The 18,633-nt window shown below is 35.1% G+C and overlaps 1 protein-coding gene across 1 annotated transcript in view; it reads right to left on the bottom strand.

Moving 5' to 3' along the window:
* Positions 1–18,633, bottom strand: part of ASCC3 (activating signal cointegrator 1 complex subunit 3) — a gene marked incomplete at its 5' end in the record, with an annotated part of 156,710 nt that overhangs the window by 85,561 nt on the left and 52,516 nt on the right. The window contains 6 exons of the mRNA XM_010288161.1: positions 1,009–1,185; positions 3,455–3,541; positions 4,409–4,573; positions 8,652–8,771; positions 17,990–18,214; positions 18,543–18,633. The exon at positions 18,543–18,633 is cut by the window's right edge and continues 125 nt beyond it. Of these exons, the coding sequence (XP_010286463.1) occupies positions 1,009–1,185; positions 3,455–3,541; positions 4,409–4,573; positions 8,652–8,771; positions 17,990–18,214; positions 18,543–18,633 (865 nt within the window). The remainder of the gene's footprint in view (positions 1–1,008; positions 1,186–3,454; positions 3,542–4,408; positions 4,574–8,651; positions 8,772–17,989; positions 18,215–18,542) is intronic.

Here is an 18,633-nt window from a genome sequence, read left to right as displayed (position 1 = left end):
CATTTGTACCCATACACACTATGAAACGTAAACACTTCTGAAGAATGTCATGTTAGTAAGAAAATCTTGCTGAAGAATATGCATACTTTTGAATATTTAACTCTCATCTCTAGCACCAACTAAATGCAATTTTACAATCAATTCTTTCCAAAATGGCTTTGTAAGGATGAGATAAAAATGATTCAATGCAACATGCTGCTGACTGTTAGGGAAAAAAAAAAGAAAAAGAAAAAAAAGATAGTGACTGGCTAAAAGGCAAAGCTTTAAAATCTATTTTATACATTCGTTGTTGTTGCGTATCTGGGATTGTCTACGGGCATTTTGTCACTTTGAGTTCTTTGGGATCCAGAATTCTAAACTTTCAACACACCTTTCTTTCTAAGACGGGCTCTAGCTGTGTAAGCAAGCAGTTCTGTGTCACAGACTTGCAGTTCTCTTATTATTCTATGTAATAACTAAACATGCTGCATAACTATCAACCATTCAGGTGTCAAATAAAGCCAACAAACAAATATATAGACTGATAGGTAAATTTGCATGATTATGCCTAGCAATAAAATTGTAATAGCACATCTTTCTTGTGTAAACCAAGGTATGTGAATAAAACAACTTATGTTTTCCAGAACAAACTATAAAAGTATACAAAACATAAAAATACATTGCAGCAGTTTTCGAGATTTAATAGAAAACCCAGCGAGTTAAAAATAAAATTACTATGCAATCACAGTTAGAAATACCAAATATAATAAGACTACAGGGGTAATAGGAACAAAAAGGACGTTCATAATTAACAAAAAATACAATAGCCTCCCCAGATAGGCTTTTGCAAATCTTTCCTACTTAAATATTATACCACACATGCACGCACACACACAAGGCTCTGATTTTCAAATCAATTTGCAAAAAAATGTACAAAAAAAGTTGCAGATCAAGGCCTAATTATAGAATTGTAAACATTTGGGAGAATGAAAACAGCAGAAGACAGTAACAGATATGTACTATTTTTACCTGTGCAACATACGCAGAATCTGAAATAAGGGAGAAGCTGTCCATCTCCCCTCTGCTAATATATGTTTGAAGGAGGATATTAATTTTTCCATAATTGTTTTCCACACCTCCTGGAGCAGGAAGTTCACAGAAATCATTCAGTAAGGTATCCAGCTCTTCTATTTCTTCTTCTCTTACCTAAACCACAATTATACATTATGAAGAGGCTGGAGCAATTTGATAAAAATTTTTACACTAAAATCAAATTTTCCTTGTAACATAGTTACATTATTTTAAAATGGTGTCTCTAGTTTTAAGGAAAAAAGAAAAGGAAAAAAAGCGGCAAACCCACATCTTCCACAATGCAGCTAATAGACCATAATTGAAACTATCTTAATAGTGACACAATTACATTTTATTATTCATCACCATCTATTAAGACTGCCATTGACATACAAAAATTTGATATGCCACAAAAATTGAATCTTCTGACCCTACCGTCCTTCATCTGATGAGATTTCATTTTTTATTTGACCAGAGTAAAACCTCTGTCCATCTGGATTAGGGCAATCTTGAATTAACATTAAATGTACTCATTATAGTTACAAAGTTTGCATGTGGCATAATAAATTTTTAACTCAAAGCTGTGAAGTACTATGATTCATGATATTAAAATTTTCACTGTTAATAAGATTAAGTCTTAATATGAGTAAAGAAATATTAATATCTATGGTTTGAATAATGCATAACATTTCACATTCTAACTGATGACCCTTACATGGCAAAACCAGCATAAATCTACATATTCTTTGATTTACTGATAGTCTGTTAGTGTAAAACTTATTTAAAGAGGGTAAATGTTTGGTCCCTGCAGGGAACCAGCTGAAAGTAATTTTCATTTGGACCTGACTACCTGATATACAAAAGACCCTAAGCCAATTGGGTTAAAATCCCCAACTATCCAGTCACTGGTCGTACACGAAAGAAAAAGATGAAGGACACAGCCATCACAGATGACTTCAGTGTCAGGGAAATATTATGCTCTGCTGACAACAGCATTTTTGATTTTTTTTTCTGTTCTTGCATAGCACAGTACAGGTCAAATCCAGATCTGCGTTTCAGCTACTGGCAACTTACCTATCTCAAAATACAGAATTTTTAAAGGCGTTATGGAGACATGATTCATATTAACAAAAGTGTGAAAATCAGTTTCCTAGTTTTAACATTCAGAGCTGCATAGCAAATTAATCACAAAAAACCTGGAATGATGGTGCACTGATGCCATACCATACAAATCTGAGAAAGCAAACTAGAAAAACTATGCTTTAGTCAAGAAGCATCACTACTAACTTTATTACAAATATAGAAACATATCAGATTATATTTTCCATATGCTTTCCTTTTAAATATTCAATTACACTAAATTTAGACCTAGCAAAGCAATATCACTATCATAAAAAAACCATTCTAGCTTGAAAAATGTTGCATGTATCACTGTGAAATCTCACTGCTTATTATCTTCTATAATAGAAGAGATTACAGCAAAATAGAATTTCTCCATTAGATAAAGAGATTGCAATACTCAGACAATGTGTGCAAATATGTAAATATGTAGATGGTGAGGGATTCATACTGTCAGTTCACAGAGCCAGGTGAATGAGAGCCAACTCTGACCTTAAAGTCGTATAATTGTGGTAAAATGGCAACGAGCCCGAGCTAATAAACCCTGTGGAGTTTGTCTCACACCTCTGTGAGATGGAAGCATGGGCAAACAAGCTCATGCCAGCTTGCAATATATTGCTTTGTGTCCTACCCACACAGGAGGCAAAAAGAGAGGTTAGAATTGAACTGAATACAATAGTACAGTTATCTTCTAGCCTGCACAACAAAATGTGTTACAATAACTTTCTAGATTTCAAAATTGAAAATAATTTATCAGTTTATAAATTATATAAATTTATCATTTATCACTTTTGATAAAGTGATAAATTTATCAAATTGATAAGTTGATAAATGTATCAGTTTATCATTCTGCTAATTTAATATTGTACCAGAGTTAACTTCACTGCGTCCTATCTCATTTCTGATAGTGCAAATTGTTCAGGGAGATATCTAATAATGGTTTAAACTTGAAACAGAAAACTGTCTCATTCCTGGGTTCACCATTCCAATGGACACTTATCTTCACCTGTTAATAATTGAGGAGCTGAAAAGTTCTTAAAAGCATTTAAAAGGAATTCTCAGAGATCCATAACTAGTTATTAAATGTGCACTATAGTTCAAGCTGAACTACATATAAATTTGCATGAGAGCATATATAGTTCTTGGTAATTATGCCTACTTAGAAAACATTTTATAATGGTGCTTAATATTTAACAAAACTTGGGTCTATAGACACTATGGAGTGAGTACTACAGAAGCATAGAGTTCTAAGACATAGTCTTTGTATGAAAGGATACAACTTTACCTTTATCTGCTCAAATTCTTCAGCTTTTGATACTATAGCAAGAATATCGCCTTCTGTTTTATGAGCATCAAACAATTCATTGAAAGTCTATTAAAAATAAAATTAATTGATTTAGCACTGAAAATAAAAATATACATATAGCACAAAAAAAAGAAATATTAACTGAGATTTTTAAAAGGCATATAAGATTAAAATATAAGTAAGTTATTGGAAGACCAGAGTGATACAATTTAAACAGGAACAATTTCCAGAATGACTTTCCATCACTTTCAGAAAAACAGTCCCTCTAAACTTGGGCACCCCAAAATAGAGAGACATGCAATCTACGGCCATTCCAAAAAAAGTCTAGGATATATTTGATTGAAAAAATCTGTAAGACAAATCATATATAGTGATAGTAAACAGTTAAAAATTATTAATGCTGAGTCTTCAGCTTTTGTTCAAGAAAAAGACCTATTTCCTACAAAAGAAAGGTTTTAAGATGAATGTGTATGTCAAATCAAGCTTCCAATACTAGTAAAGTTTTGTACAAATGCCTCCTCCTTACATGTTTATAATACAATCTGATTATAGTGCCAAAGTTGTTTAAGGTTGTCAATCTGATAGGATTTTCATGCAGAAACTTTTCTATTACCAGACTCTATACTTTGAATGTGTTACTATATACCAACGGTTTGCACACGCTGTTATCAAAATGTTTCTTATAATCCACCTAAAAGAGGGCAGACACTACAGAAATTTCAAATCTCACTTCACACCAAATCTAATTTTTCACTATTGCTTTATACTTAGTTTCTTTCTTTTCCTCTCTATTCCCTCTCTCCCCATTTCCGTAAATATGATTTGAAAATATATTGAGCAAATCAGCTACATATTCTGTAATATCTTACAACTATTTTAGGTATAGGTTCAAAAAGAAGAAAAAACCCCCAGAAATAGAACATCATATTTTACCTCTATAGTATTGTATTTAATATAGTAGTGGCTGGCAGTTCTGCCTAAATCTGTTGAAGAAAAAAAGCCAGTTCGTTCTTCAAAGCGAATCATGCGGGCTTTGTCCAGTTTTCTGCCGACTTCAATTACCAATTGTTCTCTGTGCTTTTCTAGACCTGGATCCATCTAGACATGAAACACACACATTTATTTGTTTACAAGAAAAAAAAAAGTGTTAAATAATTTTATTGAGATAACCCAGTTTTACAAAGACAGAAATCAAGTAAGAGGAAGGTACAGTTATTAAGTCAAGGTTTTCTTGAGATGTCACTAATAACAGTTACATTGACATTATTGACCAAAAACTGCCTGTACAGTACAAAACAATCAGAATAGTATTTCTAAAAGAATGCTTCGAAACTATCAATACAATGTAGACTAATATTACTTATGAAACAGTAGCATGATTAAGAAATAGTTTTACACTGAAGTTTTTGAAAGAAATTTTAATGATACATTCTTCATGAAATTATCATTACCGTATCACTTCACAAAAACATGACATCTTATGGTATCTCTGATTTAAAAATGGATGAAGATATACTTTGCCTGGGTATTTGACATGAGCATGGCTTTAATTGTATCCCAAACAGAATAAACTTCAGATTGGATGGCTGAAATGTTTACTAGCAAAAAACCTCTAACGTCCCCAGAAGAGTTGGGTATGTCAGCTGGAATATTCTGGTTATAGACATACCATATAAACATTCATGTTAAAAGCACACAACGAGCTTGGTGTGCCCAACACCACTTCTCTTCATATCAAAGTGCAGGAACTTGGACATTTTGTCCAAGTAATAATGTACATTATCTCATTAGTACAGACAAGGCTGTGCAAAACTGCCATCTCAGTGGGACTGCTGTATAATTGTGTGTTTTCACATCATGCACATCTGCATACCCAGACTGATGGGGATGGGTGAAAAGGGATACACAGTCATGTTAACCCTCTGGTATGTGTGCACCTGAGATATGGCTCCAATTACACAAGCAATGATTAGTCACAAAAACAAAAAAAGACGGAAACTCTGTTCTAGTCCACAGGCAGCATTCTTACTTCAGGGCTTGTATAGTTCAGATTTCCTACAGAGTAAGTCATACCAGCCCTCTTGGTAAGCCTGCACCAGAGATATATGACCAAGACTGCAAAAAGGAGCAGGCTTTAAGAATTGCTATGCCTTGGTTTGCTCTGGTTTTCCCTAGGCCAGGATTCAGTTTCATCTTTGCGCCGAAGTGCTTCATCTCATGTTCAGTGAAGCTGCAGACGAACACAGCCATCTCCACAAAGCAGCTGCAGGACCAGTTCCTAATACTCCCTGTCTTTGCCAGTTACTCTGAAGCTGTTTCTCCTTAGTTATGGCTTGCCTTAGTTTCAAGTCAAAAGCTAAGATGACAAAGGTCTAGAGTGCTTTTCTCAATAGAAGTCATGCATTAAGGTCAGATTTCAGAGCAGAGGTGGTCAAAAAAACCCCCATGATCAGGATGCCAGATGTTCAAAATGTAAAGAGGGGGTTAAAATTAAAAAAAAAAATCAAAATGCTTCTCTACTCCTTTGACAGCCCAAATTACCTGCCAATCTTTTGCCTTACATACAAAAAAGTTAAAGCTGTAACAGTAGACTAACATTTTTTACAAATACAGAGGTTTTAACTTTAAAGGAAAGGTCACCAACATGAAAAGGCTGTGAAACAATATTCCAGTCTAGAGAATCCATGGTTAGCACTCTTCTTGTTGAACTTGCGTAATTAGAAATCCCACAGAGTAAAAGATCCAGCCTTGGAACAGCTTTAAGCCATACTCTTAAAAACAAGCCTTGGCACATCCACAGCAAGAAACTGAGCAGTTCTGGAGTATACATATGGAAATTTAAGAATGCATGATAAAGTATATTATTGTTCAAATTGTTTTCTCAAGCTAACTGAGAGAAGTGTTGGGGACAAGCTCTTTTACAGATGTTCTGAACATAAACATATAACTTATGGATAAAAAGCTTTGCTTAACTGTGGGAACACCAAAGAGTGGAACCAAAAAGAGGTTACCTTAAAAAAAAAAAAGCCACCTTTCCTTTGGAACCCTAAAAGGATAATGCCTGTAATTCATACCACAAGGCTTCACTAATCTGACACTCACATTTGCTCCACTTTTTCCTTCCACTCTTTGTTTCTTCTTCCTGCTTATTGTAGATTTCGGCCATTTTCCTCACTCAGTAAAATGCACTAGTGGCACTTCTGGCAAACAACTTGAAAAGTCACAAATTGAAGCAGTGGGCCTGGAGTAGCCTACTCCTGGACACAGCCCAGAAACAGGCTAGGTGGGTAACAGCAATAATATCCTAGAGACAACATGTGGGGTGCAGAACATGTCAGTGCATGGCAGGTGCACGCTCACTCTGGCCTCCCTGTGCAGTACAACACACACCTTTTGTGCCCTAAAGTAATTACTGGATGTGGTGAGTGCCTGTGGAAACAGAAAGAATGAGTTTGCATTTCTCAGCCCCACCGAGCACCTGGGAAGAGTGTGACCCACGACGGTTATGCAGATATATGGATTCTGAATGGGTAACACTGGCTGTCAGCCAAAACAAGATAGCAATTGGCACGCTGCAACATTACTGAGAAACAATAAAATACCAATTATGAAAATTGGATACCTATAACCAGAACAGAAGGAATAGAATGGCCTAAGTGAGCGAATCTGTGGTTATGCCCACATCTGGCACAATACCATCCGTTATAGCTATAACACATTAGCTTTGAAGCTTAAAACTAGAAAATAAGGGGATTGGCATTGGGTTCGCTCCTACATGAATGAATAACACTTCAAATTGATATAATTTGTTACTGCCTTAACACAAAAATAGGAATGTCTATTTTTAGCACATCAAATCAGAAGGGGTAGAAAGGAGGTTACTGGCAGGAAAAGACAAGTGCTGGCAATCTCCACTTTCTCACTAGCTGAATAAAACCACAAAAGTAAGGGGAGGGTGAGCAACTCTTGTACATTATTTTTTAAATTTATAAAATAATATTTCTGTTAGTGTTTATTACCTTTTTCCACCAGTTATTACCACCATGGTTGCATTTGTTTTAATCTAGTATTTGTTTATAACATTGGTTGAAAATAGCTGATTAAAAAAAAGAGGAGGAATTTATAGGAATGGGACAACAACATTCTTCTCACTAGCAAAGAAAAGTCATTTATCTATGACTTTGTGATTAGTGTTATATAGTTTTATATTAACATATGGTAATGTACTGTAAGGCTTTTTATAGAAAACAGATTTGAGATGACCAAAGATCTAAAGGTATCTGCAGAAGCTTGCTTAAACAATAGTCTACCCACTTCCACTGCAACTTCCACTACCAGACACAAAAGCTATACAAAAAATATCTCCCGACATATATCTCTCCATTTTGCAATGACTGAAACAACTGCTGCTCACAATATCATGACAAATTATGAAGTCACAGCTTCAGAACATGTGAAATAAACTGCAGTTACAATACACTTCTGAGTTTCACCTGCATTAGTCTCAATCAACCCATGTTCAAACTATGCTAAATTAAATGCTTATAAACAGCTTAACATTAAAAGTAATAACATTTACATAATATGTAAACTTTTAAGCTTCATAAAAATTACAGATAATAAAAAAACTTGTAAAAAACTTTATGTAACTGTGCTCTGATTTACATCACTGCATGAAGCACTTCTAAATAAACAAAAATGGTCAAAATAAACACATTAAAAAAATCTTATAATTACTAAATATACAAGACAACCCCTCACCCAATTAAAAATGTAATTTTATAATTTTTAAGATTTCATGGGATGAAACATTCTAAAACAAAAGCTGATGGGAGTAGGGGGGAAGCAGCAACCCGAGAATGCTTTATTTTATCATTTATATCTAGCCTACAATACTGAAACACTGACAATAGGCTAAGTTACAGTAACTGGATGATAAGAATGAATGTTGTCCTTTGGAGCGTAACGTGGCCAGTTAAAATATATTTTTATGTGAACAGAAGGCACCTCTTAATTTAGTGTTAAAAATACTCTGCTACAGAAAATATCTTTTTCTAAGCACTTTAAAAGAATTGCTGATGTCAGGCAAGTAGAAATAGCAAATATTTATCCTCACATCAGGGAAGGATTAGACACCCAGAACAGGTTACAGATTTTTTTAAAATGCATTTTATACCTGATAAGCTTTGTGACTGATGCCATATACTAATGGATTTGCTCTCATCCGTACATAAAGATAAGTGTAACTTATCCACTTTACTGCTTCTTCCACATTAGTTACTGTTCCAAGAGCAATCTGGAAATAGGAAAAGAGACAAAATTAAATGTCTATGTTACAGCTGAACATAAGTATTGGGCTGAAAACATACGGAATTCAGAGTGTCAGCACTAGATTAAAGAAAGTGTCAGTATGTTTCCAACTTAAATTATTTTAAAATAATCGTAGGACAATAACTTGAACCATTTACACATCTTCATCTTATGAACATCTAATAACAAGGCATGTTCTGTAACATATCATAGATACAGTGACATATATGATCTTTCCTACACCACTTACGATTTTTAAAATCAAAAGATGATTCTGAGCAAGTCTACTATAAAAGAAGACAAACCAACCAACATAATTTTTTAGCAAATATGCTCAGGGTAATTTAAAGAAGAGTATCTTTAAAAAAAAAAATCTATGTTTGAAAGATTAATTTTTCATATAAATGTAAAAGCCCTTTCTGGTTCAAGTCCCAAACAAAATGATACTGACAATCTAGGATTTTCTTCAGCGGGCCCTCTTACTTAGCAATCTGCTTATAAATGGTTTTTACAAACAGTTTTCTCCTTTTGTATCTGGCAAGTCAAAGTACAAGTACAGGTACTTGCTACATTTTTGTTATATCAAAACATAACAAAATTGAACGGGTAATATATACATGTATATATACATCTATTTATTTTTAAGGCCAAAGCAGGCACAGAGAAACAGTTTTTTTGCTAGCTGACTTTTTTTGCCAATTCAATAGTTTTATCACTGAATTATTTATCACACAGACATTTTTACTTGATAACTTCAGCTCTATTTTGTATTAGTTATATTCAGGAGAAGCATTTTACTGCTTATCCCAGTTAACCTGATTTTACCAGGAGAATTTAATATTTCCTGTATGTCCCATGAACAAATATTTTTTGGTTGTTGCTGGTTCTTTAAAACAAGCAAAAGTCCCTCTTACTGAATTTTTGTGATCCGTTACTACATTTTAAAAGTTATTTTTGTTTAATTGGTGTTTGGATGCCATAAAAACCCTAAAAATTAAAAATACCCTATACAACTGCAAGTGATTTCATATGCATGTTCAGATCTAAGCATCTAGACCTTCATAATAATATAGGTATTCTTTTTTAAATAACATAGATATCTAGTCAAAAATAATAATGCAAGTGAAATCTGCACTGAGTTAAAATAACTCAGATCTGGCAAAACCTTGTTGATATCGGTAACTAAGAGCATGGAGTAACCCCAACCTTTATCTCTCACATTTTTCAAATGATATTTTGTTCTTCAACAGCATAAGGAGGTTGGGGGAAGCCCGATTGTGTTGTTTTTCAAAGTATATAACTACCTAATGCACTGAAGTAGCTAAAAAACCATTCAGTTCTTCATAGACTATTACAGGGAAAATATCTAATACAGCCCACAGGCTATTATTATGCAATTTGCTACCCAGGTTAACTTCAGCATTCAGTTTCTTCCCATGATTCAAATATCTTTCAGTACACAACTTGAAATAGGTAACAACTGTCCAAGAGTAACATTTTCCCCCAAACATGGAAACACCTTCAGAATCATGAAAACGTAAAATTCTCATTACTGATGATAGTGAAGTCTGACAAAAGAAAAAAAAAACCTAAACACTTTTTTTTTGCCTCATTTGTTCAAATATCTTAATATATTACTTACAAATTAATTATTTTCATAAGTTAAAACTGAGGGGAAAAAAGTGATGATGAAATACAGTTGGGTTTCGTATATGGTACTGAAATTTAATACTGCACTTTCCTTCCTCTACCAACTTTAACGAATATTCACTTAATAATATAGACACACACAAAAAAAGCAACTTCTACATATTTGCTGCCATCTAGTGTTCAAATAAAGTTCCTATGGATTACTTGAAAATGTTATCTTTGTCAAAACAGTATAAATGTCAGAAGTTACTTTATAAATACAAACACTTAAGAGTAATTAGGAAACAAATTATTTACAAACTTAGGAGAGCACCTCTGTTAAAACCTAGGATAAAAAAAAAAGGTTCTAAATTTTCCAGCTTTTCCTCAACCATGTATTAGGTATTTAGCTACAGATAGAGTAATCAAATGAGTAGAAATATTCACTATGTTGACATTGTATTGTTTGATTGCACCAGACATCACAAAATGCTTTTTTAAAAAAACTTTTCAAATACAAATAATTGTGTTGCACTCACAGAATGAAAACTTGAGTACTATATTAATCCAACTCCTTGCCATTTTAAATGAAAAAATAATCAGCATCACAAATTTTAAACTAATTGTTCAACATTTGATGTCACTATCACTGAGTACTTAGTATTCTGCATTTTCATGAAACACTTTTTTTTATAAATGCTATCCCACAGACTTTATCAAGTTGAACAGCATTTCAGAGGAGGTGTTTTTGATTTTCAAAGAAGTGTAAATAGATATAAGTAGCACGGCTTCTTGCGGGTAATATTTGAAAAATGAAATTTTTATCTCTGATATTTCTATACAGATTAGAGAAGGACATAAAAATATTACTAATATACAATATTATATACAATATATATTATAGTACATTCTATATTATACTGTATTTTTACATAAGAATGTTTAGTTACTATTATATTTGTATAATTGAGCCAGATTGATGAAAAATTCCTATATATAAATCAAATATTTGCTGTTAAGGCAAGAGAGAAAGAAATCTTTCTAACAACCTAATAAGCAATTTTCTGTTTGCTTTGGAAACCAGTGTATTTTGAATTACCATTTCAGCATCTGAATTGATTATGGTCTTATTCCTGTATGGCTTTTGAAATAATTTCTTAATGCTACTAGAATTTTCACAAGTGGGACAGAATCTCCTCCAACCACACGAGATCAAAGGACTATTTATAAATACAACCAAACTACTTAAGAGTTGTCATTATCTGTTAACTCCAAGAGAAGAAGGTGAGGGGAGAATGGATGAGGTTGCTGGTCTCATGCAGGTCAGGTCAGGGCCCTGTACACTCAGGGAGTAAAACTTCAATTCCCCCCAGCCTGCACTTTGCCCCATACACTCGATTAGCCATTGAGTCATCCAGCTCATGAGTGATTTTTTGGGAAGAGCTTTGAAGGAATTCTGTGTCTCTTCTGAGAGCCACAATTGTTGACCACTCTTTCATAGCAAAAACAGATTAGGAGTTTTGTCCAAACTAAGCAAGTTTGGACTAAGCAAACTAAGCCACCACCTGGCTTCACAGCAAAATCACAAGTAAATGCAAGGAAAGGCACACCCCCTGCAGAAGGTATACCTACTGTCCGGCACTGCAAATACTCTCCTCAGTTTCTAACTCTATGGGGAAAGGAGTCATCTCTGCAGCAAGCTGGGGTCCAGCTGTGGATGTCAGGGAGGGCTCTATCAGGTGGAAACAATTAGTGAAGGAATGGTGACCTGCATTGCATGAGCTATTGATGATAGTTCCCAGATAAGTTGAAGTTTATGGTCTAATTAAACCACATCCCCTGCATCTTATCTTTCTTCCTGTATTTCCAGAAAATACAGCCATAGGTATTTTCTGTTTGCCAGCTGGTCTACCTTTTAGATACAGCTCCCTGCAGCAAAGAGTTCCACAGTCTAAACACCCAGCTTGGCATTCTTTTGTGTTTTCTGAACCTGCAACTGAGTCATGTCAGCCAATATTTCCTGTTTCTTGTCCCAGGAGAGGTGCAATCTTTTGCCACGTCACTCATTACTTCATAAAACTCTGTGATATAATCTCCCATTTGTCTTCTCACCTAAAGCATGTGGGCAAAATGGTGTGTTCCTTTCATAAGAGCTGACCTATTCATTTTCCCACTCTCTCTGCAAATTTTCTGCTTCTAAAAAATTCATGTTGAAATGGGAATTAAAAATAAATTTCCACCATTACCCAAATTTTCTCTCCTGCACCACACAAGCCTAGTTACAAAATTCAAGGCTCTGGATTCCCCTTAGTGATTTGTGGCTAGGATTACATATTGTATTACCCCAAATATCTGAATCATTGCCTCATTCTTAAAACGTACCTATTTCTGCCAAGAGATCTGGTCTAGAAAAAAGCAACTTCATATTTCTGTAGAAACATGGAGTCTTCCCGTATTTCCAACTGCTGCCTTCATTTTACTAGTTCTTTTTTCAGCTACTGATCTGTCTGTAATAAATTAAGAATTTAAACAATTCAGCAGTGCTTTTGGCCTTTAATTGGTTTCTCTTTACAACTAGCAGAATAAGTCTTTGGATTCCCTGAATAATAAAAGCAGACTCTGCTCCTAAAATATACCACCAGTGCAGATTTGCTGATGCTAAAAAAAGGCTCTGTTATGGCAAAGATGACAGTGGCAGTGATCATCAGCATACTGTCTAGATTTCTGTTACAAATCAGTCAATAAACATATATTTTGTCTCCATATAGCATTTCTGTTACTGGCAAAAGGATAGCGTCTATAAAAAATGACCAAAACTGAATGTGCTTTCTAAGACTATCTACTGATCAATACAATGGCATATGTTTTAAAATGTATTTTTTTTTTTTCGGAATGCTGTAACCTATGGAACAGTCATCTCCAGATAAACATAATTTCTAAAATACCTGTATTCTTCTCAGAGGATTCCACTAACTTAGATCAAGTCAGCATATATAGAAGTTTAGACTGACTACAATTATAAAGAAATTATGAAGTTACTTTCCAAAAAAACCTAACATAACAGCTCCTTGTAACTGCTTGTAGTATTTATTTCCTGTAATCTGGCAGGCCCTAATTTTTCCTGCATGTCATGACAGAGGATAAGTAACATCACACATATCAGATGACAAAAAAATGGTGGTTTCATGACCTTGTTACTCTACTGCTTTTCAGCATTTTCCATTGCTATTTCTACTAACAACCATTTATCACAGTGATTAAAAAAATTCTGACGGTGTCTTCAGCTGCTGTAACTGTATTGCAGCCACAGAATCTACGGTAATTTAAAGCCACAAGCACACTGTTCTTTTCAAATAACAGTACCATTACACAAAATCTGAAAAGAAATAGTTCTGTCTTAACTAGTTCGTCAGTTTTCTGCACTTTCCCCCAAACCCCAAATCCTGTGGTAGAAGTGCTGCACTTAGAAGTAGTTTTTATTATACTATACATCACATACTTTCTATATATCTTTGATTGGATAAGTTTAGATGACTACCTCCTACAAAATGGAATTATTTGTCTCTTCCATTATTTTTTTCCTCTTTAGTTCTACAATTTTAGCAAGGCAGGAGGATTAACTTCAACTTTACACCTTCAACGTAACAAATTATTTTTGCAGTGTCTACTAGCAATATTTTTCAGAGAACTACTTGGATACTCAATTACTGTTAAAAGTCACTAAATTTCTATTGCAATTTCCTCTAATTTTGGAAAGAATTTCAGTAATGTGTACACATTTGAAAAGAAACTACTTAGCAGAAATACATACTTCCCTGGAAAAACAAATCCTTCTCTTTTTAGGTAAAAATCTAAATAAAGCTTCATGAGTAAGACTGCTTTTATTGTTGTTAGTCTTATCTAAAATTGCCACAACTCATTGTTTTTCTTTTGGACAATTTTTAGTGTTTCATAATTATTGCAGACTTTATTATTCTAAGCTCTCAGAGTCCTTTCTCCCTTGAATGTCTTGCTTTTTGATTATTTTTTTTCCTCTTCATTAAGTATCCATTTGGACATAGTCAGCTGGTGCTAGAGAATGGTGTTTACCTTTTCAAGTCTTCAGTGATTTTTTTGTTGCAGCAGCTTTTAAGCTAGTAGAGTGCTTACTATTACATGCAAAGGAAAAAAAAAAAAAAGATAATACTACCACCTTTAAAAACTGTTAAAATCACAAGCCTGGGAGAAATTAAAATTGTTTCATAATCTAATAATAACCAGATCTGTTCCACCTTCAATGCTGTTTTTGGTGCAAACCGCACCAAAGTCAATGCTAGCAGCAGTTTGGTACCTTAATTTATTACCTAGTACAGTAACATACAGAAACATAGGGTCTAGAGCATGAGTCTTACAAGGAGCGGCTGAGGAATCTGGGGTTGTGTAGCCTGAAGAAAAGGAGGCTCAGGGGAGACTCTACAACTCAGAGCTCTCTACAACTACCTGACAGGAGGTTGTAGCAAGGTGGGTGTTGGTATCTTCTCCCCAGCAATAGGACAAGAGGAAATGGCCTCTTGTTGCACCAGGGGAGGTTGAGTCACTATCCCTGGAGGTATTTAAAAAGACGTGTAGGTGTGGCACTTAGGGACATGGTTTAATGCTGGACTTGTCAGTGCTGGGTTAATGGTTGGACTTGATGATCTTATATGTCTTTTCCAACCTCAATGTTCTATGAGTCTATACAAGCAGGTGCTTGCTACATCATAAATATTTTGTTAAGCCATTCTAAACACTTCCTGTGAGCTAAATACCTAGGACTTAAAACTAAGAATTTGCAATCTGTACACTGAAAAAGGAAAAGGAGGAAGGGGAGAAGAATCCTAAAGTGTAACTATTACCAAATATGTCTTTTCTTTGATGCTGAAGATAGAATTACTTTTAGATTAAAAAAAATAAAAATTTCCTCCGCATAAAAAGTTCAATGAATGTAAATTCCCTTGTCCCCACCCCAAAAAACAAAACCAAAAACCCGCTCCCTTTAAACTTGCGTATAACAATTACATCTGCTTTCTGGTCTTGCTAGAAAACTTGTGCATTTTGGAACTACAGCTCAGATCAGAGGAAAAACACGCTATCCATTAAAACCCCTCTCTCTCTCTGCAGAATATTACACATAGAAAATTAATAGCTTACATCTCATACTTTCCTAACTAAGCATTCTCAGCTGAGAGGAAAGAAATAGAACTTGAACCCCTGGCTCATCAAGTCAAATCTTCCATACAAATACCATCACTTATTAAAAAATCTTCACCATAGAAAAAAATGAGACTTAATTTTTCTCCACTACTCCTAAAAGACAGACTACTCCAGATGTTATATTTCAGGCAAGCTTATTTATGAGCAGGGTGATTAATACCAGTACTGGTGTTGGCCAAAAATATCTTTTTTTCTTTCTCCTATTCACTTCTAGTTCTGTCTAGTTATAGAGAGCTGTTGTACCTCCTTTGAAACTTTCTTTTGCTAAGCTACCAATAAGATTTTTTAGGGTATGCCAGTAAAGCATTTTCCCCACAAAAGCTACCTTTTCTGCTGGAAGTCTGTGGAAGGAATACTTGAGATTCCTAGCATAATTCAGGTGGGCACACCAGCACATCCACACACCTTCTAGACAATTTGGAGCAATACAGACCAAGCATATAGTCATGCCATTTGTTTTTTACAATACGTCAATCATAGAGATCTTCTCTGACCCAGTTCACAACTGGTGCTTACTATTCTATTGTCTTTGTAATTCTTCACTGACCCGAATACCTTCTGTGAGATGGGAGGACTAAATTTATAATATTAAAATAAAAAAAATAGAAAAATAAATCCTTTGCTGTGAAGGAAAGAATATCCAACTTTTTCCTTGTCTATTTCATGTATCTCAAGAAAAACAACAAAGCTTTTCTATGAAATCTCAATGGATTCTTTTCTAGTGAGAAGGTACACAGTATCTCAGGACCAGATCTATCCCTCCTAACTTCTTGGGGTGCTGAACAAGAACTACAGAGAATAGAGAACAATAACTACTATGAGTAGAGGGGCAGAATCACCTTCGACCTGCTGGACATGCTTCTTTTGATGCAGCCCAGGATATGGTTGGCCTTCTGGGCTAGGAGCTCACATTGCTGGCTCACGTGCAGCTTTGCATCCCCCAGTACCCCCAAGTCCTTCTTGGCAGGGTTGCTCTTGATCCCTTTATCGCCCAGCCTGTATTGATACCAAGGATTGCCCCAACCCAGGTGCAGGACCCTGCACTTGGCCTTGTTGAATGTCACGAGGTTCACACGGGCCCATTCCTCAAGCTTGTCCAGGTCCCTCAGGATGGCATCCCATCTCTCAGGTGTGTCAACCACACCACTCAGCTTGGTGTCATCTGCAAACTTGCTGAGGGTGCATTCAATCCCACTGTCTATGTCATTGATGAAGATATTAAAGAGCACTGGTCCCTGTATGGACTCCTGAGGTATATTGCTTGTCACTGATCTCCATTTGGACATTGAGTCGTTGACCACTGTCCTCTGGATGTGACCATCCACTCAATTCCTTATCCACCCAACAGTCCACCCATCAAATCCATATCTCTCCAACTTAGAGAGAAGAGTGTTGTGGGCGACCGTGCCAAAGGCCTTTCAGAAGTCCAAATAGATGTCATCTGTAGGTCTTTCCTTGTCCACTGATGTGGTCACTCCATCACAGAAGGCCACTAGGTTGGTCAGGCAAGATTTGCCCTTGGTGAAGCCATGCAGGAATCACCTCCCTGTCCTCCATGTGCCTTAGCACAGCTTCTGGGAGGATCTGTTCCATGATCTTCCCAGGCACAGAGGTGCAGCTGACAGGTCGGTAGTTCCCAGGGTCCTCCGCTCTACCCCTTTTAAAGATGTCTGGTGCCTATTCTCTTCTTCACTTAAGCATGTTTAAATTTCTGAGGGTTCCTTGTAAAAAGTGTCTGTGTGTATATACTCATTTTTAATTTGTTATTACAACAGATAGCTTTTGAATTGTTATATTTTAATATGACAGAGGTCAGTACTCAACACAACCACAGCATTTTCAAAGAAAACACATTTTAAGATTTAAACTGAAGCAAACTGGGAACTTGCTATTTATAATAAACCAGTTTTGATTATCACTGTAAAACAGAACAAAGAGAAGGGTTCAAGCCTGTATACAATCAGCCATGTGAAGTAAGATTATTTATAACAGATATGCTTTAATTTTTTGTGGATTTTAATTTGTAGTTATGCGGAACATTTACTAGATTAAAGTAAAGCACTTGTGATTAAAAGGTAAATGCTATGTATTTCTACAGTTCTAGCTTAATGATATTTTGACCCTCTGTACTACTCCTAATACCTACCTTTTGTAAAAGGCCCCTAACATTTTCACATCTGTAACAGTTCACTCCTCTTAAACATACACACTTACAGACTAGTAGTAATAAATAAAATTTCCATTATAGATATTTTAAGTATGACAATCTTGCATTTTTTTTTCAAATAATATTAACCCTTTCTAAATTATTCTAAACGTTTGTCTAAATGATTGAAAGGTTACCTCTGCATTTAGGTTGTCTGCAAGGCTTTCAAGAAACTGGCTTTCAATTGGATTCTGCTGAGTAAGAAGAGTCAGGTAATGACTGAGTTTATCATGAGTTGTAATAATGACGCCTTCTCCAAATTTGTCAAACTGAGGCCGTCCAGCTCGACCAAATATCTGCATGACATCTAAAATTCCAAGGTCAACAAAGGATCCTCTTTTTGCAGCATATATTTGTGTTCCCTGGTTGAGGAAAAGTTAATAAAAATTAACATAAATACACATGAATATAATCCTGATGAGCTGAATGCTGAAATTAGGCAAATATAGCATGATTTCAGAAGTGTACTTTAACTAATCCTTTCATAATCATTGATATATTTAAATCTTTACTATACAAACTAGACTCCCACTGGAGAGAATCAGTTTAATGAGATATAAATAACATTTCAAGTCAATCAGACATTTCCCCTCCAGACCCAAAATCCACAATAAAAATCTTGCTATCTATGCTTCTTTACAGGTTTCTTTTAAGACAGATAGCCATGTGCAGAGTAATGGAAGCTCATACCTTAATAACAACAGCATGAGCAGGGAGATTGACACCCCAGGCGAGCGTAGCTGTACAAACCAGGACTTTGATATGTCCATTAGAAAACAAG

This window comes from Phaethon lepturus, unplaced genomic scaffold (assembly GCF_000687285.1).
Source record: "Phaethon lepturus isolate BGI_N335 unplaced genomic scaffold, ASM68728v1 scaffold14555, whole genome shotgun sequence".
Classification (NCBI taxonomy): Eukaryota; Metazoa; Chordata; class Aves; order Phaethontiformes; family Phaethontidae; genus Phaethon; species Phaethon lepturus.
This window is presented reverse-complemented; position numbering and strand designations above follow the sequence as displayed.